A 27,906-nucleotide genomic window follows, 5' to 3' on the forward strand; every position below is an offset into this window, starting at 1 on the left:
TAGAGCTAGTAGTATATATACAGAGACAATCATAAAATCAACCAGGTTGGAAGAGACCTCCAAGATCATCCAGTCCAAACTATCACCCAGCCCTAGCCAATCAACCAGACCATGGCACTAAGTGCCTCAGCCAGGCTTTTCTTTGAACACCTCCAGGGCCGGTGACTCCACCACCTCCCTGGGCAGCCCATTCCAATGGCAAATCTCTCTCTCTGTGAAGAACTTCCTCCTAACATCCAGCCTATACTTCCCCCAGCACAACTTGAGATTGTGTCCCCTTGTTCTCTTGCTGGCTGCCTGGGAGTAAAGACCAAACCCCACCTGGCTACAACCTCCCTTCAGGTAGTTGTAGACAGCAATGAGGTCTGCCCTGAGCCTCCTCTGCTGCAGGCTGCACACCCCCAGCTCCCTCAGCCTCTCCTCAAAGGGTTTCTGTTCCAGGCCTTTCACCAGCTTTATCACCCTTCTCTGGACACATTCCAGTATCTCAGCATCTCTCTTAAACTGAGGAGCCCAGAACTGGACACAGTACTCAAGGCCTGACCAGTGTTGCGCACAGGGGAAGAATAACCTCCCTTGTCCTACTGGTAACACTGTTCCTGATCCAGGCCAGGATGCCATTGGCTCTCCTGGCCACCTGCACACACTGCCAGCTCATGTTCAGCTGTTCAGCCTACTATCCACCAGTACTTCCAGGTCCCTCTCCGCCTGACTGCTCTCCAGCCACTCTGTCTCCAGCCTGCAGCGCTGCTTGTGGTTGTCGGGGCCAAAGTGTCAATTCAAGCAGGCTATGTCAAAACTCATGTAACTTTTTAAAAGTAATTTAGAGCACAACAAAACTCCTCTTTAACTTAAAGAGGAAAAAAACATCCCACTAGAGGCCATCTAATACACCGGACTTCATAAATTTCTAAAAGGTGGGTAAGCAATGTCATTTCTATGATGTGGACCAAAAAAATATCTCACAGAGCAGTGATTTTCTCTGAACCTCAGATCGATAGCAGTGCTGGAAGAGAGCAAAAGCTTGTTGACTGTCAGCCCAGTATGCCGACCAGCCAGCCTGGCTGCCTACAAACAACACAGCATGCAGACAGAGTAAGGAAGGAAAATAAATTAGACTGGGCTGTCATTGACATCTAAAATTTATCAATAGGACCCAGCTTCAGGCATGTTCACACAAACTCATTTCTTGTCTCACTCTTTCCTGATACTATCCTCTACTGCCTCTCTTTCTAAAATATATGCACTCTGTCCCCATGCATTACCTTCAGTTTGGCAGCACGGGTGACTGAGGCAGAGATGTTCAGCTCTGAGGGATTTTTTTTCACCATTTTTAATAACTGCAAGCACTCCTGTTTTGCCCTGCCTTGGGGAGGAACAGAAATTCATTATCTTCCTAAACTGGCTATACCTTTCAACTTTGTTCACTGCTCAGATGGTGTTGTAAGAAAAGCCTGTCGGAGCTGCCACCTCTGAAAGAAAGAATATGCTATGGGAGCTCAGGATAGCAGAATCTGAACACCAGCCCCTCCATCTTCAACTAAGTTAAATGACATTTAGTTTGCTTAACAGACCCTCAGATTGACCTTTTAAAAAAGGAAACAGAACCACATAACCATTACTCCTTCTTTGAACAGAGTGGAAAAGCCACCAACTACCACTGGGCTAGGGAAAACAAAACAAGGCTAAAGTAAAAAACCTGTCTTAGCTTACAGAAAGAGCTTTAAGCTCTCCTGCGCTTGCCAACATCTCCAAAGATCCCTGTTTTGAAACAAAGGGAGGTGTTTTGTTTTTCAAACACTGACATCTCATTCTGATAGTAGCCCTAGTGGAACTCATTTCTCAGGGAACTCCCACCAGCTGTGTGCTGTTTTTCCAACACAGCTGAACTGGATGCTTTCCTGGGTTCTTATATGGCCATATAGTCTCTCACAGAATATTTCTCACTATTAGTCTGTAAAATACTTTTGTATAATGCTCAAATAGCTGCAGTCTACCTAAATATCCCATGGATCTCAATTTTTAAGGAGTAGATTTGAGCTTTGCAATTCATCTCCTTAGAGAATCACAGAATCACAGAATCACAGAATGGTTTAGGTTGGAAGGGACCTCAAAGATCATCCAGTTCCAGCCCCCCACCATAGGCAGGGACACCTCCCACTAGAACAGGTTGCTCAAGGACTCATCCAACCTGGCCTTGAACAACCTCCAGAGAGGGAGCAGCCACAACTTCCCTGGGCAACCTGTTCCAGTGTCTCACCACCCTCACTATAAAGAACTTCTTCTAACATCTAGTTTGAATCTCCCCTCTTCCACTTTAAACCCACTACCCCTTGTCCTGTCATTGCAAGACCCTGTAAATAGTTCCACCCCAGCCTTCCTGTAGGTCCCCTTCAGATACTGGATGGCCACTCTAAGGCCACCTCAAAGCCTTCTCTTCTCCAGGCTGCAAAGCCCCAACTCTCGTAACCTGTCTTCACAGGAGAGGTGCTCCAGCCCTCTGATCATCTTTGTGGTCCTCCTCTGGATTCACTCGAACAGTTTGACACCCTCGTGTTGGGGGCTGTGGACAGTACTCCATGTGGGGTCCAACAAGAGCAGAGTAAAGGGGGAGAATCACCTCCCTTGCCCTGCTGGCCACACTGCTCTTGACACAGCCCAGGACTCGGCTGGCTGTCCAGGCTGCACACACACATTGTTGACTCACATTCAGCTTTTCACCAGCACAGACTCCCACTTTAAACCCTATAATGCAGAAGCCACTTGTATTTTTTGTGGAATCTCAGTCTTTCCTTAATAAAGTACCAAACTGTAACACTGTTGAGTTGCAAATAGCATTGACTTTCTTCCCCATGGTCAGCATTTAGCCTGCGTAGCTCAGAGAGCAAAAAGGAGAGAGATATTAGTTCCTGCACATAAAGCACGGACTGTGACAATCTGGTCCTTGGCAATAGTAACGCATTAACTGCTCTCAGGGGTGGTATACATTATTTAATCACATCTTTGAAAGTCAGGAGCAAAATCTATTACTTGTCTTATTTAGCAGATAGCTTCTCAAGCTAAGTAATTCGTCTGAAATCGTCACATCTGTACCACATTGTTGTCAGAGCCTAGATTTGAAAGGCATCACCCTCAGCTCCTCAAGAAGGTGACACAGTCCTGCCTCAACTGTACAAAAATCTTGGACTCCTACAGGCAGGGAAAAGTCACACACACCTGCAGAGCTCTTCAGCAGCCCACCTGCAGGAGTGAGACAGCCTTTGCTGTTGCAGAAAACCTGCTGATGCTGTACTAGGATATGCATTATTTCATATTCAGCTAGTGTCTCCTGAACCCCAGCAGTGTGCCATGTTACACAGTACAGACATCCTGGGGCATAGACCTTGTTAAAGCAGAGAGAGACAGTGTGACGTTGCTGCAGGATACTTCTATTATTATCATCATCGTCCTTCTGCAACCTCTTCACAACAGTCAGGGCCCTGCCATTCTTCAAAACAGCCCCTCATTATTTAAGCTGTCATAGATTAAAATAGAAAGTTGCTATTTATACACACATGGAAGCATAAGGAATCATTTTCTGCAGTTTCAGTCATGCTTCAGTTCTGAGCACTAATGTATCCATGTTCTTTCATGCCAGCTGAAAGCATACTTCAGAACACATCTCCTCATTATCCAAAACTTCTCCCTACAGATAGCAGAGCAAGACTTGCCAAAAAAACCACAACACATTGCTGAGGTTGTCTGACCTTCCAAGATCCAAAGATTTCTCCTTTGCCTTCCCTTTCCACAGTATCTCATAATAACTGAGTAAGTTTTGGTGAAGTCCAATTCATTTTTTCACCCAAAAGGCATAAATCCAGCCACAAATTTGCAGAAATGATTCAGATGGATGTAGTTTTGAATACAAATTCTTCCCAAATATCTTTTTAATTACACAGATGGTGAAATTGGAAACCACCAAAGCCACCAACTTTCACCTCCTCAAAAACATAGTGACTTTTTTTCCAGCACAAGTGCTCCCTTTAAGTCAATTGTCTCAGAGTTCTATTTGTAACCAAGCACAGAAGGAAAATGTGTGCATGCTGAAAGCACACATGTGCATATCAAAGAAGCCTGTAGAATATGCAGGATAATATGGAGGCTGCACTGTGAAACTTACAGCAGTCATCACAACCACTCTCCTACCCTGTCATCTAGGAAGAAGAGTACTGAGGGAAGTGGCCTATATTTAACACCATGACTCAGACAGCTTTGCTAAGGGTAACAGATTATGGCTAACCCTTTAACCTCAGTCTCACAAAATTTTGTAGAGTGTGGCTGAGAGAGTGCTCCCTAACCTATGGGTATGTACTACTGCTCATCAAGGAAGCAGCATGTGGTTTTCCATGTGACTTACTGTGAAAGCTGTGTGTGATGAATTGAATAACATTAGCTTGCAAAAATGCCAGCTAAGAAGTTTCAGTAAAAGATTTTGGAACACACTCTCTCTAACAACATAAAGCAGCAGTGCAGAAGCTCATATGCAATTCTAGATCAAAGATACAAGATGGTTAGAGACTCCTGAAGTCCCAGGATCCTCCAGAATGACATGAACTCAGTCATACACCAAATTAACTCTTATTTCTCAAAATCTTCAACTGCTCGTTTTACTCTGGAACTGGTTTATTGCTGATGTTGTTTTTATGAAACAAATAAAGATATTACTGACCTTTTGACCTTTAGGACCTTCAGGGCCAATTGGACCTCTGTCCCCCTAAGACAAAAAAAAAAAACCACGATTAGTCAGACTGATCTTTTCATTATAAAACAAAGCAAGAGGCCCGATCTTACAACAACTGATAAGAATAGAAATATTTTCAGGTTTCAGTGGAGGACAGACTGAAACTGACATGCTCTCATGAGCAATGACAATGAAGCTGGCTTCTCAGAGGTCCCAGTCACAGCCAATAAAAGCAAACAAACTGCTTTTCAAAGCTGTGAGATATTTACAAGGCGGCTGTCTTTACCTCCAGAAGCTCAGTGTATTTCATTTGAAGAGGGATGTACATAACTGTGCTAGTTAAGGATCACCACTTTGTTTTCAAGAATGTTACCAGGCCTGCCATTACTTCTACAGACCTCCCACTAGTGAATAACACATGCCTGGCTTTTTCTATGAAGTGCTTCTCATTTTTAGGTCTTAAAATGCTTCACAAAGACAGTTTTTCTTATAAGTCACTTGCACAGTGTCATACCTCTATTTCCAAATCCATCCAGCATGTCTCAAATGAACATACCAATCTCAATACTCACTTTTTGTCCAGCAGGACAGGAACAGTTGAAAATCTTGAGGTGGCCAACTTGCTCACTGCCAACAGTGGGCCTCACTTCCAGGGGAGGTGCTTCTGTCAGGACCGTTACCTGGCACTACACTCAAACACCCAAGATCATGATGAAACCTCCAACACTAGAAAGCTTCCTCTTCCACTCAAGCACCCAAGATTATTATGAAACCTCCAATGCTAGAAAGCTTCCTCTTCCACCCACTTTAGAGAACCTCCATAGGTACTACTGGATAATGCACAGCTAAATGAATCCTAATGAAGAACAAAATCCCACAAACACCATTCATTTGAGAAATGGGAATAAGTATTGAAAAATTAACAAAGAATATCTTTGACCAAGATTGAGAAGAGAGAAGTGAAAGGAGAGTGGAAGTTTCTAATGACAGTTGAGCACAGGAAACCAAGCAGCAACTTGCACTGTGTTAGCACTTCCCAAATAAAAGCAGCAGGAAACATGTTGAATATTTCATGCTGTATTTCTGTTGTCCCATCATCACTTTAGGGTTTTGTTTCTCCTGACAGTTTGTCAAGAAAAGAGCAACTTGGAAACTTCAAATTCCTCATACTCATCCTTCTGCAGTAGTCCTCTTCTGGCACTGCTACATTACCAATTATATAGTTAGGCTTCATTCACCATCATCAAAAAATTATAATCCCACACTGCCACATATTCCCTGACTTAGGTAATAGATTTCAATGAAGAGTGTTCATGTGAAAATGAATAAATGACAAATAGACTCTTACTGGTCCAGAGGGAATGTCACAGCAGGTCTCCAGCTCAGCATGCCGAGAATCACAGTAAATAACCATCCTCTGAAGATCAAACTAGAAGACAAAGTGAGGCAATAGTCTCAGAGACAGTGAATTATTGAAGGCTGAATGTCCTTTTGCTTGGATATAAACAGCACAGAGAAATACAAACAAAAACCAGATGGGATAAATTTCATAGTGATTCTGTGGATCCTATGGTCAATATCTGTCAATAATGGACCAATATTTCAGCATGCTCCAGGACTGCTGAGCTAATGAGAACCTCCATATCCCTATTAAAACTGTGGTACAGACTTTCATGCAAATAATGTTGTATGCTAATCCCTAAGTCCTGGATAAATTTCTGTCTCAGAAGATGTATTCTGACCACCACTATCCTTCCTAGAATTTTATCTAGACATAAAGTTTGGTTTTCTCTTCTTGTGCCTTGCATATTCTGACCATTTATCTCTGCATGGGAAATTCTGTTAACACATTTAACATGTACACTCCATTCATTTTACATCACTAAGAAAGACTAGACAAGGCTCAAAACACCAACCAATTATGCATGAGTTATACCAGGTTAACATTGACACCAAACTATCAGGTCCACCTTGCAGGTCTAAATTTTGATTCAACTGGAGCAAGAGTCATTTAATATCAGAAATCATTTCTGAGGCACTGAAAGTATATCATGACTCTCTTGAATTAATAAGTTTTCTGTTTTTTCCTATCTCTTCCTATCACTAGAAGAAACATTCACAATGCCAAGATCAAACAGCAAAAGACCTTTACATGTGTAGTTCAGTACTCAGATTGATGGTATTTCTGAATGATTTTGTCTCTGATTTTAACAGTAGCACACTGTGGGATTAGACAGAAATATTAAATGGATTTCTCAGGTTTAATCCCTATTATAGAGATACTGACAGCATGAAAAGACAGCATGTCTATAAATTATGTGATGCAAATCTGTCATACCTATACCACACAGGTAACATTTCAGTGATGATGCTTGAGGAAAAGCAGTCAACTACAACATAAACCCCAAAACCCCATTCACACACTGCAAACCCAGTGCTGAACAACATCCCAACTCAAACTAGCATCCACAGCACTTACCTCAATGGGGACACTATCATACAAGCGTTTGCCAATCACAGTCTTTCCTTGAATGTCAATATTTTCCCTGTCTTCAATAGGCAGCATCTGCACCAGTTTGCAGTCTATGTAAAGCGAGACAGCCTTTGACTGAATGCTGAGGGCAATTTTGTGCCAGTTGCGGTCAAAAAGGTCACTGACGCGTGCACTTCGGAAGACCACTCTCACAGCATCCTTGGTGAGCCCCACGGCATTGTACTCTACAGCTTTGTTCTCTCCATCTAGTCGAATTGAGACCTGCAAGCAGACAGAAATGATTCTGCAAAGAAGCTGCAAAGTCTTCTCCTTCCTCTTGCCTGCTTTCCATCACAACGGACACCCCAGATCAGGGATGGTATAGCATGTGGTAAAAAGTCAAAGCAAACAGCAGAGCACAGGATATGCACAGGGAGACTAAATCTGTTCATATGACTGCTTGAATGCAGACCCATGAACATAAAAAGACTTTTCTTGTGAGTACAACCCTTGACATGGTTTCAGTGCATGCCACTTTGAATTCTCCTAAACAATGCTAGGGCATGATTGTGTGGTAGCATTTCAGGGGCATCTTCCCAATGGCAGACAGACAAAGCTGAACTTGTTTTGGTTCTCTAGTCTGTGCACTACTCCATGACTTCCCAGCAGGATCTGTGGTCTTTAGTCTCATCACACGTCCTCAACTGTCAGCTGGAGCATGGACAAGTGCCTTACTACTTGGTAAGAAACCATTCTGCTGATCTGTATCACTACATACACTTTATTTCAGATAACAGCAAACTACAGCCACAGCCTCCCCACACACTGTGTTGCAAGCTATGGAGCAGGCAGAAGGAAGATTTTGAAGACATTATACTCTTACTTCCCTCAGAAATTTACTACGTCTTTCACCAACGTCAGGCAGTTACCAGCAAGTAGCAGGGAACAGGGAACAGTGTAAAGCAAAAGCCAGAGGAACAAACGGCGCATCTTCAAGCTGCAGAGCTGAAAGGAGTTTGGCAACATCAGCGCTGAGCTATCTCTGATAAAAGCAGCCCAGGGTAGGCTGAATGCAGAGCTAACCCAACATCTCCAATACAGCTGAGCACTGTGCTGGCTGGAAATGCCAGCTTGGATCAGTGTTAGCTCAGAAGGATATGCAGTCTGTACACTACACAGGTCTGCAATGTAGTGGCTAAACCACCAGCAACTTATATGAAACAGGGCTCATAAGGTGCTAAGCACTCTGGCACCAAAATTTAAGGCACTTTTGAACATATTACTGAGAATCTGGAGTAGTTTTCCCTGTCAACACCCAAGCAGTTCAAGTTTTCAGCTGTCTCCAAGAAGTACTGAGTGATAGACACATTCCCACTCTGCAGGAATTAGGAGAGCATGTAGCACAATGCATCATATTTCATTTAACAAAGAACAGCTGATAATGACTTCCATACAAACCTTTTGCCATTGTCTGAAATTCAGTTAGCAAAGTCCTCAAACTGCACTTATCCTTCGCTGCAAATTGTCCACATCCTTTCAAACACCAGTCTCAAAGCAGCAATACACAGCTATGCGAGCCCATGTAGACAGCTCAACTTAGAGTCATGACTAATGCCATCAGCGCTATGTTTGTACTAAGCAGAAAAACGTAAGCCTATCCAAGCCTCTCCCTCTTTAAACACAGTCAAACTGCTAAACTCTAGCATGCTAAGATCATGGTCTACAGGAACAGACAGTCCATTATTACATTTTATGGTATTTTCCTTCTGAGAAGCTGAGAGTACTTGTCAAAGACTTAGATCAAATTCTGTAGCAGTCAGGACTTGGGCTTGTAGAGTAGCAACATCTGCATTCAAAGTTGGGAATCTATAATGCCTTTCTATGATATCTAGAAGTCTGTGGAAAAACTTGGCACATCTCGCTGCACTGAAGTGTCAATCATTTTTCAAAGGGGTAAAATATTTTTGCCCTGAACAAAAACTACCTGAACAAAACAATCAAAACCTCAAAATTGTCTGCAGTAACAATGATGTTTCTCCCCCTTCCCAGCTAACACAATTATTGGCATGTTAACAACAATCAAGGCCTATGCAACCTTTCCTTCAGGGTTTGAGTTAAAGGTAAAGGATTTTCAGCAACATGAACTGAAAGACAGGTAAAGGGATTTTTACACCTCCATAAGGAAAAAGGAGTGGGAGGGTAAGGCAAGAAAACTGGTTCATGCAACAGAAGAGAAACAAAGCTGCTCTTGCTGGCTGCAAAGGACCTTATACCTGTGGTATGCCATACTTGTCAATAATCTGCCAAATATACCAGTCTTCTTTCCTGGAAGCCTTCCGGAATTTGAAGGTAGTTACAAAGGCATATTCATCAGGGAGGCCTTGTGGAAATACATCCCTGGCAAGGGAAGGGGAAAGAGAGTAATGCATGAGGCTTAGCAGTGAAAAGTAGAATCTCTAAAACTCCTGAATGTCCCAGCAGTGCTTCCCAAAAATATCATGTAGTTCCTACAAAATTGGCTCTATTTGGCAGGCTGCAGAGATGAGCATGAGCTTGTGTCCTCCACGCGGTTCTGTCCTTGAAGAGTTCTTTTTCATTTCAATGGCATATCTCTCAAATTAAATAAAAAAAAACACAAAACAGTGAAAATCTGCAGTAGCCATCGTGTCAAAACAGTTATTTTTCACTTAATGCGTCCTTTCAGGCAAACTGTAAACAATTTGGTTCTTCTCCAGATGCACTGAAGACCTGTGACATCTGATAACAGGCAGGCACACCTGAAACACTCTATAAATGTACCAAGTTGCATTAATAAATATTGTAATATTTGCCCCAAAACAGACACTGCACCTCATGCCTGTCCTTACAGGAAGAAAATGTTCCTTCACTGGTGGCATAGAAGAACAGAACCCTCTCAAATCTAGCAGTGCAAACACAGCAGCACAAATTTACTGAGTGATACCAAGATCCATGCATGAGTCTGAAACAACCAAAACCAGCACAGCTTGACTAAGCCTCAACATAAGAATGTACCATAAGACAAGCAAGCAGGGCTGGACAGAAGGTATAACTAACCCAGTAGTAGCATCATAATTTTTGTCACCAGCCATTGCTGAATGCCTAAGAGTAACAAACAGAACAAACATGTTCCTCCTACCTCCAAATTTTTGGAATCCAGGGGTCAAATTCAGATACATCAGCAGTTTTTATATTGATAATTTTTAACGCATTTATCTTGCATGGAGTACTCCAGTCTGCCCTTGAGCTCAGGTAAATTTACTACACTCACACCATACTTTGTTAAGGAATCACACAGCTCTACTATTCACTGTCTAATGAGTCTCCTCTTGTTTAGGACCTAGCTCTATTCTTATAAGAGACAAGACCATGAATCTATTGGTTTTTTTTCTTTTTATGCCACTCATGGTTTTGCAAACTTATAAGGCCTCCAAGGCATCTTTTTTTCCCAGCTGAAGAGTCCTAGTTAAATTGATTGTTCCCCATGCCCAGACCAGTCTGTTCCTCTGATAATTCCTAAACAGACTCTTCCTAAATATCATGTCTTTGCTTCCAGACATCTGAGCAGTCAGCCATAAGCACCCGTTACAAAACAAAACAAAACAGTAGCAATTAATGAAGAACAAAATAATGAAGACAGATTCTCTTAAGGAATACTTGACATAGTCCACCACTGCAGAAACCCATGCAAAGGCACACAGAACTAGAGACCTTTAATGCTGTTTAAAGAAAAACATCTTCAACAGTTCCAATTTTTTTTTTTTTTTTTGCTATTACAGTAAGGGTTGAAAGCCAATCTTTTCTAGTGCTAAAATATTCAGCCATCTTTTCATACATGCTTTGGATTTCCTATCTTTTTAACCAAATTAAAAATTCAGAACACTGAGATTTCATCCACTATGGAGGCTTTTGCTGTATAAAATGCCCATGCAGGTTATGCACCATTATAAGCTGATCTTCCCACTGAGGACAAATGCACCCTCTGAAGTCTTCCAACAACTAGGCTCCTACTTGCTTCTTTACTAAATCCTTCCCTTATGAGAGCAGACAAGGCTGTCTCACTTCTTGGTACTAGCTATTACCAACTGGACCACCCTGGTTACTGACCACCCTACTTCACCACCCATCTCTCTTATGGCACACAAAGTAGTCAGACATTCCTCGCCTTCCTGACAAAACAAGAAGCATGTCAGTTGTCATCCTTGTGGCAAAGTTGCTATGGAGAGTACAAGCAGCATGACTAGGGCACTGAGAGCCACTGTGAGAGTCTGCAGGACGTTTGGCAAGAGAGAGTCATGACAGCCACATCAGCCCTCCCAGAAAGGCACCCTGCCAGGTCTCCTTCACATTTGACAGGTCTCAGTGCAAATTTCCTGCCAAAATGGTTTTGTACCCTTATTGTGTCCAAGTTAGTCAAAGAAGAAGATGTGTGTCTCTGCTTTTAGCATGACTGACAGCTTGGGTTGTTTTCCTCCACCCCTTCAAGAAACTTCAGCAAGGTGGCAATGCTGATAGCTGAAAGGCCTTGCTTACTGCTCCGTCCTCTTGAACAAAACTCATGAATGTTTCCACATGAGAGTGCTGCCAGTGGAGCCATTTCTCTGAGGCTCAGCTTCTCAAACCTCCATCATTTCATCATACATGCCTAGTGTATTTATCTTCACTCACTTCTCACCATCTATCATCACTGTCAAAACTGGGTTTAATGAGTTCTCTCTCTGTCCTGTCCTATAAGATTCTGATTGACATTCCAGGCACAGAAAACCTAGCTACAGCCCATCACCAACACAAACCTCCTATTGAATGAAAAGCTAGCAGAGAAAAGGCTCCTCATTTAACCCAGTGGTGTCACAATGTAGCAGAGTTACAGTTCTGTAGTGTTTGCTACCATTACATCAATGGCAGCAGGTCACATGCATTCAGTGATGCCTTTCCCTAACAGTTTTCTGGCTCTGTATATACTGTTGTCTTTGATTCCAAGTAGGCATTACAGGCAGAGGCTGTAACTGTGGCATGACTGCTTTCCTCAGTGGCAAGTAATCAGAGCATGTGCCTGCCTTGAGTTTACCAGGAACAGGCTCTAAATGCCTCCACGCAATCAGCCTGCATAGCCAGCATGACATCTTGCTAAGACTGCACATCACAAGATATCCTGCCTACACCTGAAAATCTCCTGCCAACACAGGAAGTCCTGGAGATATACAGATCATCCAGAGGAACCAAGATTGTCTGCCTCCTTCTCCCAGCACTTTGTGAAGTCTGAGAGGAATCAGAAGTCTCAGCAGCTGACAAGACAGGAACAAAATTCCCTGAAAGCGTTTAGGTAGTGTTTGAAGCTGTAGCTAGCCCCGTGAGTCAGGAAGTAATTTTGTGAGTAAATAATTAAACCTTTTGTAATTCACCACTGTCTTCGGCCATAAACAGAACGGAGCTCCTTGAGTCCATCTAGTGGGCAAGCGGTATATTGACCAGAAGCAGTATATTAACCACAGGAATCTTCTCTTCCAGTTCAATTAATGTTTATGCATTTTTACTAGTTATTTCTAGATCTAGTTATTCATTTGCATAATGTTTCCAGGACTGTGTAAAAAAAGATTGTTATTAAAATTAATGGTTGGGGGTGGCAAGTTTTTTGAATATTGAAATTAATAAACAATATTAATTTTGAAAATACTATCTTGTAATTAATTACCACTTCATAACAACCTCAGAGCTGGAAACAGGACTATTGCCATGTGAGCTTAAATTCAGAAAGGGTTTTCAGATGCTTAAGGCCCACAGAAGTAACTGGGAGTCAGGTACCTAAATATACTTGTGAGTCTGACCACATCTCATCACAGAGGCTGATAAATGATCCATCAGGTAGATTCAAACTGATAGAGAGCTAGAATGTACTACTACTTATCACCCTCAACTGATTTTTAAAGGTGTCGAAGGACTTGCTGTAAGTTCCTGACAGAGAAAGGTTTCTTGCCAAAAGCACTCTCACTGCTCTGAAGATATGATAAAAACTGTTTCTGAAGTCCTTGGTTTCTGTATCTTTTACAGAGATGCATTACTGCATAAATAACAAACTCTTCATTTACGAGTTTTCTTTTATTTTCTCACTAAAAAGTGATCTCCATCTAGAAGTTCAGCTTTACTTAGGAATCCAAGGGCAGGAATTGCTGTCCTCAGAAATTTTTATTTGCTTCTTTCAACCAAGGCTGAATTGAACTGATGATCCATATTATGGAGCTTTGCTGGATGCCTGGTTCCTACAGGGAGCACTCTGCCAGCTCCTTGGTCTATAATTCTGACAACAGGATAAATTGCAGAAGAGGCTTTTATAAAACTCCAGGACAAAAGAATCCCCCAGTGTTGCAGGTTAGTCCAGGAGTTAATTAGCCCAGCTACAAGGTCAGCTGAATCACAACTTCCACAAAGAAAAAATGGTAATATCCGGGCAGAAGACTCCTTTGGCCATTGCCCATTTTCAATCTCTAGCCTCCTTCTTACAAGCTTTTGTTTAGCATAAGACCTACATCTGTGACAAACAGCATGAGATCTTACATTTTTAATAATAGCACAATGGAGCAAAATAAGATTATCAGTTCTCATTTCAGACACTGAACACAACAACAATTAATAGGATTTCTGGTGAGGAAGAGCATAATTAGTGTGTCAGACCACTTTTGCAACAGCCAAAAATTGTTAATACGAAATGTAGCGCACTAAGGTCTGCAAAATGAGGTTGGAGAAAGCCAATTCATTTCACAGACCCAGGTTCACAGATTCTATTGGATTGGAAGGGAACCTCAAAGGTCATCTTGGCCAACCTCCTTAAAAGCTGCCCCATAAGCCTTCTCTCCAAGCTGAAGAATCTTAGTTATCTCTGCTGTTCCTCATATGAAATATATGTTTGAAAAGAAATAATGAAAAAGAAAGCATTCAACAGGTTTTATGTTTAGTGCAGGAAGTTTTGGTAGCTTTGTGTAAAATCTTCTTCTCTGCACAGCAAAACAAGAGCTCATAGAGAAACCCAAAGTAGGTAACTGAAGTAATAGAATCATAGAATCAGTCAGGGTTGGAAGGGACCAAAAGGATCATCTAGTTCCAACCTCCCTACCATGGGTAGGGATGCCCTACCGTACCCTATGTCAAAGCTGATGTGAGGAGAAAGAGTCTCCAGACAAACAAAACATAACTCAACCTAAGACTCATAAACTGGGGTAAACAACAATGTACCAATATGAAAAGCAAAAGGAGCATCAATAGGGGCTGTGATAGGTATTAGGACATTCTGTGAGGCAGCAGCTGACATGAGAATCAAGCCAGGATAGAAACAGACCAAGCAAGAGCAAAACTGGGGGATGGACATGGCCAGGCGGAAGGCTCTGGGGTCAGGGCTAGGAGAAATAGATGGCAGACACAGCAAGATTCTGAGCCAAAAGTTTGGCATTAGCCAAGACAACAGTAATGAAAAACAAGCCTGAGTATGCAAACCTTGAAATCTGGGGCACAGCTTCAGCCAGAGATCCACTGGGGAGCCATAAGCAAACAGTAGGACTGGGAGAAAACCAGTCAGATATATGCACCAGCCCTTAGCCAGATAGAGAGAACTGCAAACCCCTCAGCACATATGCTGCAGCCAGGTTTCCAGCTGTGCTGTCTGCATGCTCACAGAACCATCACAAGATGCCTCATCACAAATAGAAACTTGAGTTGTAAGCTTCAGAATGGAAGATGAATAGGCACATTTCCCAGACAGCTTGTACAAATACAAGTGCTTAAACAAAAGGATACAAATCCTTTAAGCAGATAATAAAGTGAATTACATACATTACCAGTTAATGATTTTTTATCTAATTATGAAATGTTGCTACCAATGGTTAAACATTGCTTGAGGTTATCTACAAGACAGGACAGATGTTTTCATTCTGTTTATTATTCCAGTTATCGGTTTTAAGCAGTTTTACAAGCTTTCATTTTCCTGACATCCAAAGACTAAAATAAACCAAATATGCAGACAATTTCCATGGAGTTATATCCATTTGAGTTCATTTCCACCCACAGGAGTATGGAATTTAAAATACAAAAGGCAAAAAAAATAGAAGTCCTTCTTTAATGCCATATTTCAGTTAACCATTAAACAGGAAGCTTACTCATTTCAACTTACTAATTATGAAAGCTTATCTTCTAATTGTCCTGAGCAATAAAATGTTTTATTTTTTTAAAACTACAATAACAAACAAAAAAAAGGGGTTCAATCTGAGCAAGCAGAAAGTCATTACAGCTAGCTGGTCTGCCTTCATTCCCTCAAATCTTTCTGGGAAAACAATGGCAGAAACAACAACAAAGTCTTTCAATCCTAAATCTGAAAAAAAGAATGAAAATGGAAACTCTATAATCTGTGCTATTTGTTGTTAACAGATATCCACTTACTTTCAGCCTACCACTTGCACCAAAGATCCTTTTCTAAACTTAGGTTTTCAAGAGAGATGACTTCAGTTATTAACAATTTCTTCATTGTACCTGACTACACGGCACTTGAATTTCTCACTATTAGACTTAACTTCACAGTGTTTTACATTTTTATTCATTCCATTTCTATTCACTGAACTACAGAAACTAGAACTGGGCACAGCATCCCACCAGTGGTGGCTGAGTTCCCTGATACATAGACAGTCAGCTCATACTTGACAGTTCCTGTTTATACACCCAAAGAGTGCCCTAGTCCAATTTATCACAGTATCAACCAGAGCTCAGATTCAGTAGATCATCATTTAAACAATTTCTTAAGTATAAACATTTCTGTGTAGTTTGGTGGTAATGTTTTACAGTGATAAAGTGTGCTACTGCTGGCTGTTACAAGCTGCAGAAAACAGAGACTCTGCCAAGAGACTGCTGTGAGCCAAACAAAATAGGTTTATACCCCTACATACACACACACAAGTTATATACATACTACTTATCAAGACTTAGCTGTCTTTAGTTAGCTGGCCGTCTTCCAGATCATGAATTCTTTTACCCTGAGACTTGACATCATTTGTGGACTTTAGAGCAAGCAGTTTTCCCTTCAGAGTACCTTTTTTTTTGCAAAGATTGTGTGTTTATACAAAGAAGGAGAGGGAAGAAGAAAGGGCAAATCAATACAGGTTGGCTCCAGGACAAAAGAAAAATAAAAAAAAAGGTTATGTGAAATCAAGTAAGTAAGTCTGGGGACAATCTCAAAGATGCAGTGAGATGAATAGAAGAGCTAAAGGAAAATAAATAATAATAAAAAAAATAAAGCAGCCCTCATCCATAAGAAGGAAAAGACTTGCTATTGATTTTTCAAGCTGAAGTTGAAACCAACACGGAGAAATTTACTGGAAAAGTGTTACTGATGACAATTGAATTTATGGCTCATGGTTATTCCATGAAATTATGCACTCACTGTTTTCAAGGCTAATGTTACCAGAACTCAAGCAACAACCTGAAAAGAAAATGTTCTCACATACTACAACACAACTGGCAACATCAGGTCATAAAAGGCTCCAAGAACTGAATCCGTGTTGACACAGGATTAAAACCTGTTCATTCTTTAATGAGGCCAAGATCAGTATTAGCTAACTGATAACAACATCTACTAGAAACTTGTCTCTCTCTTGTGTTTACCAAATACATATCTCAATGGGACTGCTACCAAAAATTCCTTTTCCAAGCTGTTTTATAAAGCCTTATGTTCTTTTGTGAATTTCTTGATGCTGCTCCATACAACCATTGACACAGGTAGAAAGCAGTCCAGGATGGGGCATGTATGTTGTGTGGAGGCTGCCAAACATGTTGTATACATTCTGTGCCTGTAGAACTAAGAAAGCTAATCAAAGCAGGAATGAATATGTGGGCACCAGATAACTACTACAAGGTTAACCTGGAGGAATTAAATAATGTAAAGCAGAGACTCAGATGAAAATACAGTGAAAAAACAGTGTACTCACTCAGTTTTCTGAACAACAGGGAAGCTTCCAAGTCGTACATAAGCACTCTGAACTCCATTTTCTTTCATTCCAAAAATCTTTTTCACACTGAAGGAATCCATCAGGTCAAATCCTGTCCATCAAAGAAATGTCAATATGAAATACTGATTAGGCATGGGGACATGTCTCCCACAGTGCTTAGGTAGCTATCTTAGGCCATAGATAAGACTTCACAGATCAGCCTTGTTCTTGTTGGAAAAAAAACAAAACAACAGAACAAAATTCTGACATGATCTAATCTTCTTAGCTCAAAAAAGCACAAACCCTAGCATATATTCAGCCATAACAAGCCCTGTAGAGATTAGAGCAGCATTTTCCAGAAATCAATAGTTGTTGCTTACATTGCCCAGCAAGTGTACTATAATTAGTTAATTTCTATGAAGAAAAACACATAGGTGCAGACTGAAACACTTATTTATAGAATGGTAGAGCCTTAGAATCATGGAGTGGTTTGGAAGGAACTTTCAAAGATCATCTAGTTCAATCTCCCTGACACAAGAAGGGATATCTTTTACTAAACTAGGTTGCCCAAAGCCTCATTCAACCTGACTTTCAACAGCTTCTATGGGCAACAAGTTCCAGTGTCTCACTACCCTCTTACTTTCCCCTGGCCCTTGTCTCCAGTTTCTCAGTTTAAAACTGTTGCCCCTTATGTCACTACAGATCATGACAAAAAGTCTCACCATATCTTTCTTGTAAGCCCCTTTTATATACTGACAGGTTACAATAAGGTCTCCCTGAAGCCTCCTCTTCTCCAGGTTAAACACCCTCAACGTGAGGCCTTGAGTGACCTGTTCTAGTGGGAGGTGTCCCTGCTTATGATGGGGGGTTATAACTGGATGATCTTTGAGATCCCATCCAACCTAAACCATTCTGTGGTTCTGTGATTCTATGAACTATCTCAGGCTTTCACCACAAGAAAGGTGTTCCAGCCCTATGACCATTTTTATAGCCTTCTCTGGACTCACTCTCATAGGTCCATGTCTTTATTGAGAACCACTTGTCTAAGATACTCAACTGCATACACTTTTGTGTCATTTTAATAGTGATATGACTAAAAGCCTCTCCCAGAACATAACACACTCTGGAATTAGAGGCAAAGACACTGCAAAACGCAAGTTGTGATTGACTGAGCAGAGAATCTGTGTTTTATTTGTGCTATTCCAACCTTGTGTCCCTCTCACACAAGCACAATTACAGGTACTAATGCCTCTGTGTATCATCCCGATACATAAACCCAGTGATATTAAAACAGCTTAATTTGATAAATAGACTTTGAACCATGTGGGTGCTTTTAACTTTACCCACGAAGTTCCTGAAACTATTCTAGGACAAACATTTTTTATGTGATGAAGTTAGACCCTAAGATTCTTGGGCCTCTTAGTTTCCTCATGAATCTTTCATCTGGAAGCCATTGTATGACTTGAAAACAGCTGAAACAGGAAAACACACCTACTTAATGATGTTATTCTTCAAATTTATATGAATACATAGATGCAAAATACCTGTGTGGGCCTGTCTCAAAGTAAATAAAAATGTGGCATCAGACAGCAAACAGAAAAAAAAAAAAGCTTCCATCATGGAGCTATTTCTGAAGTAATAGCTTTTTTTCTGAGGAAATATAATCCTTATTGTTTGCAAAGATAGAAATGGTTGCTTGGTGCCAAATTGAGGCATTTTGCATTACACTAACTTTCCTGGCTGTCAACAGCTTTTCTCTCCTGTGAACTCTATTTTCTGCTATTACTGGACACTCAGGTGGTAAATGAGGCAGTTAAGATGCTCCAGGGGCTCATGGCCCCACCTCAGAATCACCTTTGCAACAACTTTAGTAATACTCTCTTCTGACACACTATAATCAGCCACAATTGCAGCTATAAAACTTAGCAAATAGATCCTACCAGAACATGAGAGCTCCCTCCTGGCCATCACATATAAACCAGTATGACCTGTCAGCAGAAGCCCTCTCATAACTCATTTCACCAAGTAGTACACATCCCTCATCTACAGCAGCCACAGAAATATAAGAAAGGCAAATGAGTGCTGCTAGCAATATGAAACTGCACTGATTGGGAAGGAAAATTGTTAACAACGCACATGAGCTGAGCTATGAATGGTGAAGGCTGAAATGCTGCCCAAGCGATGTTGTAATGTCAAGTCACCAGCGTCCTCCTCAAGCAGTGGAGTACTGTAAAGGGCCATTGTTCAAAATACTCAAGTGCAAGAATCAATGACAAGAACTTCTTGCCAAGTTGCCCCATCATTACCTCAGACCCACACTTGCTTTCCTCTTTCTCTGGAAACTCAAGTTAGTATTTATATCATGGGCAACCATGAAGGTGTGCACACTAGTATGTTTCTCCAATGGAAACAAGCTAAAAAGCCAGATTTAATCAACCTACTTTTTTTCCTAAACTTTCCTATATTTCCTATCAACATGCAGTGTAGAAAGCCTAGCCTAAATAACATCATAAAATACATACAAGAGTATTAAAACTACTCTGTATGCAGAACTTGCTGTAATGAAAATAAGTCACACTTACAACTTTGACTATCTCGTTTGCATTCAGGATTGGAAAAGCACACAGGTAACTCATAATGGATTTTTCTTATTTGGGCCATGAATTGGCAAATTGCAAATTTCTTGATCTATTTTTGATTAAAGAGTGAACAAAGGTTGTTCCTTCTAGAATGCAATGTAAGTCCATGAGAAAGTTAAGCCTTGGATGTGTCAGAGTCCACACTCAAAATGAACAAATTATTTCATTTTAATCACACTATTGATTTGCTCTGTGTCAAATTCAGATGTTGCCTCCACTTTCCTTAAAGGGAGTTATGAAACAAAATAATTCATCTTCACAGAGCACTTCACATCAAGTTAATCTGGATAAAGGTCAGCTCTCTAGACAGGGTAGTAACAGAGACTCCAGTTAGACACAGAGAGTCAAAACCAGACACTTCTAGAGAAAGATTAATCTCATACTAAATGAGATTCCAAAAGTGAGTATTTCCACTGACATCAAGAAAGCTTAGAATGCTCAGGCTGCAAACAAAACCCCACTCAGTAAAGGTCTCTAGCTGGTCATCTAACCTTCACTTTTAGATACTCCATTGCCAACGAAAGCCCATTTAGGTAATGGCCACTCTGGTCGCTGAGGAATTTCAGCAGCATTACAGAAGATATGGCATCATGCTATACACTGAATAATGAAGAACTCTGCTGAGGATGAGCATCTCACCTGGTTTTAGCTGTCTGAAAAGAAGGCAACTGATTTATGCATCAGTTCCCTTGTGGGTCAGTGGAGAAATACAGAAAACAACTCATCACATCTGACTCAAAGTCATCTAAAGAGAGACTGAATTTGGCACTACTTGTCTCCTTCCACTGAGAAAAAAAAAAGGGAGCTCATACAAACCATAGTTTTCAGACTGCTGAAGTTGGGTGAGATATTCTAACCACAAGGAATGCTCTCCATTTTGTACAATGACTGAAGTAAAAGGGAAAAAAAGTTAATTACTCACAAATAACTCATATTTACATTGTCTCATTTGGCAACAGGATTGAATAAAGACTGACAATTTTTAAATTTAGATTAGCAATATCTTAAATTTGCTATTCTGGTCATTCACTGCAAGAGTCTACTTAAACAGTTACCTTTTCATTTCAAAATGGGAGGAAAACAAACTAACACACAATAGTGTCCTTTGAGCTCAGAAGTTAGTTAAGGCAGATTGCTCAGGTGGGCCTGGAAAGAAGACAATTTGGGAAACTTCTAAGGTTATTTCAACTGAAGGACAAGAACAAATACATATAGTATTTTACTATTACTGTTGTTATTTTGTCTACTTCGTGTGCCTGGGAACACTTTAGATTATGATTATTTGATGATTTTAGGGCGGGAATGGGGATTGTGAGGCAGACAGCATGATGCCTTTAATTTAATCTTGAACCACAATGTTAATGTAAGAAATATGCAATGCTGTAATCACTTCCCCAACACTTGAACAGGATTTTTTCACCTGGCAGTGTATGGTTGCTGACAGTGAAGGAGAAATGGCTAACTTAGATCTTTCCTCAAACAGCTCACTGGCCATTTTGTCTGTCACAGAACTTTACTGGGATGAAGTGACAGTGGAAACATAGGCTCCACTGTTTTTTTCACTACCAAGGAGAGACCACTTAGTCAGTGATAGGGAAAATAAATCCTATACATAGCTTCCCAATCACTCCATAAGTGAAATGGAAAAGAACATACCTGCCCAAATTAGAAAGGATAAAGCTACTGTTACCTATTGCATCATGACCAAGTGCAGGATGAAAGGGTGGGACTTCCCTGTTCTCAGCTGCTTTGATTCAAAAGGTGTTTTTTGGTGTACCAGGGCAGGTGTAGTTTCCCAGTTGACTTATACACTATTTAATCAGTAATGTCATAAACATGGCAATTAATAAGATGAATAATGGTCTTTGATCATAAGCCTCATTATAGCTACTAAAACAATATAAGGCCACCAAAACCCTCTACCATGATTGCATCTCCTGAAATGCAGTGTACCCTAGTCCATTAACATTAAAATTAAAATGCTGACCTGAAAGAAAAGTTCGAATTCCTAACAGCATACTTGGCTTGAAAAGCAATTTCTTATGCACTGCTCTGCTGATCAAATCAGCCGAATGTCCCTTTACTTGTGAGTAATAACTCCCTTACAGGAAGCAGCCTGTTTTCCCAGAATCAGAAAACACACTTGAAACTGCCTGTTACATGGCAAAACTTGGCACTGCACAGTTCCTACATAATCTAACTGTAATATCCAACCAGATTCTCTTTTACAGGAAAGATGTCCACTCATCACCCAATCACACCTTAAAGTGTGGACAGAGGATGATCAAACAGCTCTGTACTTGTCCAGAATCCTATGACCTTTGTTTCAAAGTAATTATTTCAAGACCAGAGTAAAGCAGCTATGGTTGGTTGCCCTGAGTATGAGCTGGATTTCTGCTTGGCTCCATTAAGGATCTGATATAGATCTGATATGGACAATGTGGTGGCAGCCAATGTGCACATTGAGATTTTTCTTGTCTGTACTGTGTTCAGAGGCAAACACCCATCCTCTCACAAATTAAAACAGGAGCCAAACCCAGATAACTAGTGCAATGAAGGAAAGTTCAAATAGTCAGGGGAAAAAAAACAGCAGTGCACACATTTTGAAAGTTTTCTCAAAGTAGGAGAGACATAACAACTTCTTTCACCTGAAGAAATCTGAGAAAAGTCTCCTGCTCTGTGTTCCTAAGAAGCCCAAGATAACAGTCACAGGGGGAATCACTGGGCTACTTCTAATTGTGAAAGTTACTGGCGAGACAATAGCCTGGAAGGAAATTTGAGCGCAGAAGAGAAAGCAATCAGGAAAGACACTGGACATCAGAGCCTCAAGTGATACATATGGAATATATTTGTTATGGAGGATTTCTAGCCACAAGTACTAATACAGAACAAACAAACAAGACAAACAAAAAAAACCCAAATGCTTTTACAGGAAAAGCTCCATACTTTGTTCTTGCTTAAGCTCTCAGCTGGACTATTTGCCTTTCCCATGTATTAATAGAGTATCACCAATAGCCAAGGTCAGGGAGGTTGCCACCAACTACTGGTTCTCTGAAACTTATAAACCAGCAATCTGTAATGACGGTGATAAAATAGCATATGTTACTTTTATGGGAGGGAGGTCAATGGCAATAAACTTTATAGTATACCAGAGCAGTATATAAATTCCCACAAAGAATAGTATCACTTGGGAGCACAGATCTCCCTTTTCTTGCTTAACATTTCTGTAGTCTGCAAAGTTAAGCTTTCCTGGATTGCCTTTGCTCACAAGGAAGAACTGTACATGCTCACTAGATCCTGAGCATCTCTTTCAATTCCTTCAGTATGGTCTGCAAGGATTATTACCACTATAAAGAGCTTTCATTTTTGTTACCTGTCTTAGTTACTTTCTCTGCTAATATATACTTGAAAAATAACAGAAAGAAAAGTGTTACCATGTCATATTCTAAAGTTAAATAATGCACCCAACCAGCTATGTCTGGCAGTTAGTTATTTGAAGTTGGTGTGTAGATGATGGATATTTTCCTTCAACTCTATCTAAACTTTTGGCATCCTTATCTTCCACAGTGTCTAGGCTGTACAGAGCTACTTCTGAACAGCCAACATGTGTTTCAATTCAGAGCTGGGATAGGAGTATAAGTGCTTGAATCCTGAAGGAGAGACCTACTATGTTATTCAACATGTGCTGTTGCTACGGCTATAGTAGTTACCACCTGCTGTAGCATATTTGCTCTTTATGGCATTCCTTTCTCCATAGGAAATGAAATGCTATCAAGAAAGATAAAGGGGATACAAAACAGTAAGAAAATGAATTCAAACAGACAGTAAGAGAGAAAGAGAGAGGGAGGTCAAAACCACCAGCAAATTAATGAATACAAGGTTATAACCATCTCACCTGTTGGAAAGGGTTCTTGTAATCTAATACCCAGCCTGTTGCAAAACAGGAAATAAATACATGTCTACAGTGGCTGCCTCTGAGGTAGCACCTTTCAACACTTGGTCTCATGTTCATAATGTACTATTTGATGTGATGCATTGTTCTGTACATCTACACCAGTCCACTCTTACCTGTTAGCCTCTCAGGTTTCGGACAGTTACAAGTGGCATATTGAATGACACTAAAAGCTAGTTTGACAGTGATCTTTTTGCCTCATTACTGAAGGTTTTTCTGTATTGAAGTGATTCTCCATTTTCTCAGTGATGAACATTTGGCTTAGTGCCATGGGCCCTCTTTCAGCTCCTTTCCTGCTTCAGTGATTTACAAGATTAAACAGAGGTTCATTATTCCTTTGATCTCCTTGTATGCCATGTAGGCTTGCACCAGCTGAACTTAACCAGGACTATTTGTATTAGATTCTGATTTTAATTAGTTCCTCTGTTTTGAAGTTCTCTTTTGAGTTCCTCAGGCCCTAAGGTGCTCTGTGTTCCTCTAGAAAGCCATAAAATGGCATAATTGCAAATTCATCACTTGGGATAGCAGTGGGGAGGGCTCTACACATTTTTGGGTATGAAGACTTTGATGGTATCACCCAAGGATACTCCATGGCATAAATCTGAGAAAAGTGACAGTGGGTAAATGTGTATAGACAGAGTGTTAGGACTGATGAATTAATTGTAACTAGCAACAATTCTTACTTATTGCTTGTACAAGAGGCTAGTATTATTTTTAGGATAAGAAAATGTATTTGAGGAAAAACACCTTACTGAGACCTAAATACCTAGATGCTCCTTGTAATGCTACCATCTGGACTATAGGCACACCTGCATCAAGATGTTACTCATTAAAGTAAACATATTCTCATTATTTTTAGATGCTGTGAGCAAGACCTAGTATGAAAACAGATAGGGACTGTTTCTGCTGTTCTTAGATACAGTCCATGTGACCACTTAGGAGTTAGAGTCAGGACTTTTACTTTTCTTCCTTGCCCTATTAACACCATCCAGTGTGGGATGTATAATGTGATGTAGTGGTTGGAAATATCTGTCCCCAGGGTTGACTATACAGAAATCATTGCAGGTCTTTCTTTACTTCTATGACAGGTTTCCTCTGAAAACAGCAGCCAGTATCTGCTGAGGGTTATTATCTCCTCTGGCAGATATTGTTGAGGACTTGAACTCAGCACATTTTTAATTCTAGGAATGCATATTTCTGCAATCAAATCCCATGTCCTGTAGGTCTAGATTAAAATGTAAATAATTCAAATGTGAAGTTTTAAAGCTTCAAGAAGTATAATTCAGTTTTGATATATTTCACATGTTGCTTTGGTGCAATATAATGGTTCATAAAAATAAAGAAGAGGCACATCTTCAGGGTGCAAAATGTTATCACTGTGCTTTCCTGCCTGGTCATGATTAACAGTAGGCTACGTTCCTTTGTTAAATTCTGATGGAACCAAAATGACAATTCAGCAATAGAAAAGGCATTAAGTAGTACAACTAGAGTTTTATTTTGAATACTTTAGAGGAGATGAGTTAAATCCTCTGTTGTCTTCATGTCTTGATTAAAAAAAAAAGTACCCATAAGGATGCTGTAAGAGATTTCTTGCTTTCTTTCAAAATTCCCTAAGTGATTTCTAATGCATGCAGCAACATTTATATTCTGAATTTATGCGTTATGAACTGTTAAGCAGATGCTGCTTCACTGCCAAAATTTGTATCTGTAGTAGAGTAAAACTGCCCATATATTCTTCTCTCGTGCAATCCCATTTCACTGTGGCAGCCCCTACTGAATGCTATAGCTAGTGATTTTTTATTTAAATGCTGTGACACCAAAGGGTCATAGAGTACAATGCTCTGCTATGAGAGAATTCATGACTATCAATCACTATTTGTCTCCATTACTACTACTTCCCCACTTGCTCCAGTACCTCATATCTCTGACAGTTTGAAACCTTCTTCTAATGTCTTGAATGTATCTCTTAAACAGTTGACACTCATTTCTTATTATACCCTTTGTCCTTTAGCATGAGTGATTCCCCTATCTCTATCCAGCTATTCTCTTGATCTGTTCACAGAAAGTAATGGTATCTCCCCTTTCCACTTGCACACTGAAAGATTAACCAAGCCCAGTTTTTTAGTCTCCTCTTTGAAATAGTGCCTCTGGCTCCTGAACACATTAATAGAGCTCCTCAAGGCTGAATCCATCTTTCCAGAGCAATGCAGGTTTGAGCAGACTTATCTAGTCAAGCAGTAACCAAACCTCTGTCCACTCAGGAACTCTTCCCTATCTCTATGAGATATCCTCTACCTTGTCCAGTGATGACCTCGACCTATTTCCCCAGCAGTGCAACACTGAGACTTACAAACCTCTCCTGACTGAGTTCCAGAGTATGAGTTTAGTGCAAAGTTCTGTTAAAAGATCCACACAACTCATAACAGGCCTTTTAAACAGTCCCAAGTCACTTGGAAAAACTGCAAGATTTTTTAGGTCAACCAGTTCCTCCTTCAAAGACATTCTGATCCAAATCGATATGGTGGTAACTACATTGCACTAATTTGCACAAGAGCAGAGACTAGATCCAAAACTAGACCCCAAGGAAGTCCACCACTGTCTCTTTCCTAGAAAACATTTCATAATTTTTTTCCCTGACAGCCAGTTACTGGCTCACTTTTCATTTATTAGTCTTGACCCTGTTTCACTTTAGCAGTGATTTCCAATACAGTACTCCATCAAATGTTTGCAGAAGTCCAGACAAATGAGATTTACTTAGTTCTCTTTGTCTAAACAAATAAAAGTAACCTGTCTTTTAAAAGAGAAATATCAACTTCGACTGCTTGCTGGCTTCTAGCTTATAACAAGGGAGTCAGATGCTGGCATGAAGCAGGATGATTCTGAGTAACAGCAGCAGATTTTGGCCTAACCCATAACAAGATATTTATTTGAGTATGCATAGAACCAACCTCCCTACTATCACCCCTACTCTCAGCCTTTGATTAACAAATTCTAGGCATCTTCCACCTTTCTGTCACACTACTAGTTCTCTTAATGTCACAAAGGGTAGTCTTTCAGAGCCCATTTTATGATTTCAATTCTATTTTTACTTCTACTAATCCAGAGTGACTCAATTCACACTTACTTAACTTCAGACACAGTCTTAAAGGTAGTAGGTCATGCTATTAATTATATGCCGGCAGAGTATACTAGAAAGATTAGGCTTTGGTGATGTTTTGCCTGAAATAATTGTTTGTGCCATCTGTTGGTGCATTTCATCCAATAAAAATACCAGGGAAAAAATCCCCCCAAATACTTCTGTCCCTCTGACCTTCGTTTCTGATGTCTTGTCCCTGGCTGAGACAAGGAAGAAGGTGTTCAATCTAAGAAGCTTTTTATACAGCTTTCCCTGTCACAAAAATGAGATGTACTGCAGTTTCCACTCTATGGGGCTGCACTTTGCATCCACCTGCAAACAAGTTTATGCAAGATGTAGCTATGAAGTTCTATGCTGGATCCTGTTGGACAAGGATCCATTTTGATTGTCATTAATCTTCCAAGTGGAGCAGAAGACACAGGTGCTAGCTTCAAATTCTTGACAGTACAAGAATCTGAGCAGCAGAGAAACAGGCTCCATTTCAGTGCTGTCACTTGTGAATCCTTAGAATTCTCAGAGCTGAATCACTCTGACAAGCATGAGGTAGCAGGAGGCAAGCTGCCCCTTGAAAGTGAAATGCATCCCTCTCTGGGACAGAAAAACAAGTCTTTGAGCAACAAATAGCAGGACAACACATCCCTTGAGATGACGAACTAGTGCATTAAGCCAACAGAAGTTTTTGAGTTACTAGCTGGGAGAAGGCAATGATTTTCTGTTTGAATTGGACCCTGGGGCAGTAAGTAAACGCTATAGAGTATGTATGGATTAAATATGAAGTGGAACAACATTTGATTCTATACTAATCCATCTTCAGCAGACTCACAATATCAATTCAGGTTTTTGGGTGTTTTTAGAGAAGAGGCACATATTTTCCTAAACACCAGGAACAGGAAGATAAATAAATCATCATTTTTTCACCATATAGGAGCAATCAAAAACCTTGATTGCTCCACCTTGGTGGAGAGGGGCCAGAGGTAGCACTTTAATTAAATAGGGTAAGAATCTT

General features: G+C 40.5%; 1 protein-coding gene across 2 annotated transcripts in view; it reads right to left on the minus strand.

Annotated features, from left to right (window-relative positions):
* Positions 1-27,906, minus strand: part of COL22A1 (collagen type XXII alpha 1 chain) — a 215,332-nt gene that overhangs the window by 121,642 nt on the left and 65,784 nt on the right. For both annotated transcript variants that reach the window (XM_064154346.1, XM_064154345.1), the window contains exons 5-10: positions 17,174-17,285; positions 9,467-9,590; positions 7,200-7,475; positions 6,069-6,149; positions 5,293-5,406; positions 4,709-4,753 (exon numbers count right to left, since the gene is read on the minus strand). In XM_064154346.1, the coding sequence (XP_064010416.1) occupies positions 4,709-4,753; positions 5,293-5,406; positions 6,069-6,149; positions 7,200-7,475; positions 9,467-9,590; positions 17,174-17,285 (752 nt within the window). The remainder of the gene's footprint in view (positions 1-4,708; positions 4,754-5,292; positions 5,407-6,068; positions 6,150-7,199; positions 7,476-9,466; positions 9,591-17,173; positions 17,286-27,906) is intronic.

Source organism: Pogoniulus pusillus, chromosome 14, assembly GCF_015220805.1.
Source record: "Pogoniulus pusillus isolate bPogPus1 chromosome 14, bPogPus1.pri, whole genome shotgun sequence".
NCBI lineage: Eukaryota > Metazoa > Chordata > Aves > Piciformes > Lybiidae > Pogoniulus > Pogoniulus pusillus.